Source organism: Chrysochloris asiatica, unplaced genomic scaffold (assembly GCF_000296735.1).
Source record: "Chrysochloris asiatica unplaced genomic scaffold, ChrAsi1.0 scaffold00493, whole genome shotgun sequence".
Classification (NCBI taxonomy): Eukaryota; Metazoa; Chordata; class Mammalia; order Afrosoricida; family Chrysochloridae; genus Chrysochloris; species Chrysochloris asiatica.
The window spans coordinates 419186-421103 of NW_006409011.1; the positions used below are offsets into that span (position 1 = coordinate 419186).

The 1918-nt window shown below is 40.3% G+C and overlaps 1 protein-coding gene across 1 annotated transcript; it reads left to right on the top strand.

Annotated features, from left to right (window-relative positions):
* Nucleotides 1–450: 450 nt before the first annotated feature.
* LOC102825981 (olfactory receptor 7D4-like) lies at nt 451–1389 on the top strand. Its single transcript, XM_006877405.1, has one exon. It carries the CDS (start codon nt 451–453, stop codon nt 1387–1389), a length of 939 nt encoding a protein of 312 aa, XP_006877467.1.
* Nucleotides 1390–1918: the final 529 nt, after the last annotated feature.

Consider the following 1918-nt stretch of genomic DNA (forward strand, 5'->3'; position numbering starts at 1 on the left):
GGCACCAACAGTTACCTGCCACATCAAAAGACAGGTCAATTTAAGACGTGGCTTTTCAACTCATATGAACTTTATTCACAAATCAGAGGTTCTGGAATGAAGGCAGTACAGGTATTGTCAGAGAATGTACATACTTCAGAATTAATATGTTTGCAATAACCTTGGAATGGTCATATCGAAGAAGACATTGGTTTATGTAAATAAATTCAAACTGGAGAATTAGAATCAGTGAATGAAAGCTAATAAAGGCATTTCTGCTAAATAAGTCTAAATAATGATATATGTCTAACATGGAAATGGGATATACGTGTGTCTGAGTTAAGTCACTGTCATTGGAGAACTCGATAACAAAATACAGGTGGTATTCTAAGGTCATGACTAGTTCAGATGACTGTTGATCATTCATTTAATGTTCCTTTTTCTTTCTTCTCCAGCCTACACACTAGTTACATGGAACCAGAAAACAAAACAAAAGTTTCAGAATTCATCCTGCTGGGCCTCTCAGAGGAACGTGAACATCAGCCTCTCCTCTTTGGACTTTTCCTGTTCATGTACCTGGTCACTGTGCTTGGGAACCTGTTCATCATCCTGGCCATCAGCTCTGACCCCCACCTTCACAACCCCATGTATTTCTTTCTGTCCAACCTGTCCTTTGTTGATATCTGTTTCATCACTACCACAGTTCCAAAGATGTTGGTGAACATCCAGACACAGAGAAAAGACATTTCCTATATAGGATGCCTTACTCAGGTATATTTCTTCATGATTTTTGCTGGACTGGACAATTTTCTTCTGACAGTGATGGCCTATGACCGATTTGTGGCCATCTGTTACCCCTTGAACTACACTATCATCATGAATCCCCGGCTCTGTGGCTTGTTGGTTCTGATGTCTTGGGTCATTATTTTCTGGGTATCCCTGCTTTATATTCTATTACTGATGCAGTTGAACTTCTGTATAGGCACTAAGATTCCACATTTCTTCTGTGAACTGGCTCAGATGATCAAAGTGGCCTGTTCTGATACTCTTATCATTAACATCACTATGTATGTCATGACTGCTCTGGTGAGTGTGTTTCCCCTGACTGGGATCTTATTCTCTTACTCTCAGATTGTTTCTTCCTTAATGAGAATGTCCTCTGCTGGGGGCAAGTATAAGGCATTTTCCACTTGTGGGTCTCACCTCTCTGTGGTCTCCTTGTTCTATGGGACAGCCCTTGGGGTCTACCTTAGTTCTGCTGTGGCTCATTCTTCCCAGAGAAGCTCTATAGCCTCAGTGATGTACACTGTGGTCACACCCATGCTGAACCCCTTCATCTACAGCTTAAGGAATAAGGATGTGAAGGGAGCTCTGGGTAGACTTTTCAACAGGGCAGCCTCTTGTCCATGATGGTCACTGCTTTCAGGGCTAAACAAACCCATGGTCTCCAAAACAATTGCCATAAATTTAAGTATCCTGATCCTCTTTTTTTCCCTAATGATATGCTTCATTTATGCTCTTCATAAAATAAAAAAAAAACAAAAAACCAAACAAAACAAAAAAACCCTCTGCTTTCTGCCTGTTATTGTTCCATTTATCCTCAACTGTTTCCTCTGTAATTCTCTTTGACTCTTCTCTCTCTTATTTGCTCTCCATAAAGTTCTTTCTTGGGCCAGCTTTCTTACTGTCATTCTTGAAAATTCTAGCCTTAGATTTTCAATATTATCAAATTCAAGTGCTGACATAGTTTCTTCCAATGTTGATCTCTCAAACATTGATGCTTTTCACCTCAGTCTGGTTGCATGTGAGTTTTCCCACTGTTGTTTTTATTAAGTGCTTTCAAGGTGGTTCCAGTTCATAAGGACTCTCTAGAGGGACTCCAAGGAGTGGCTGGTGAGTTTGAATCACCAAAAATGTGATGCTCATTCCAGTGTTCATC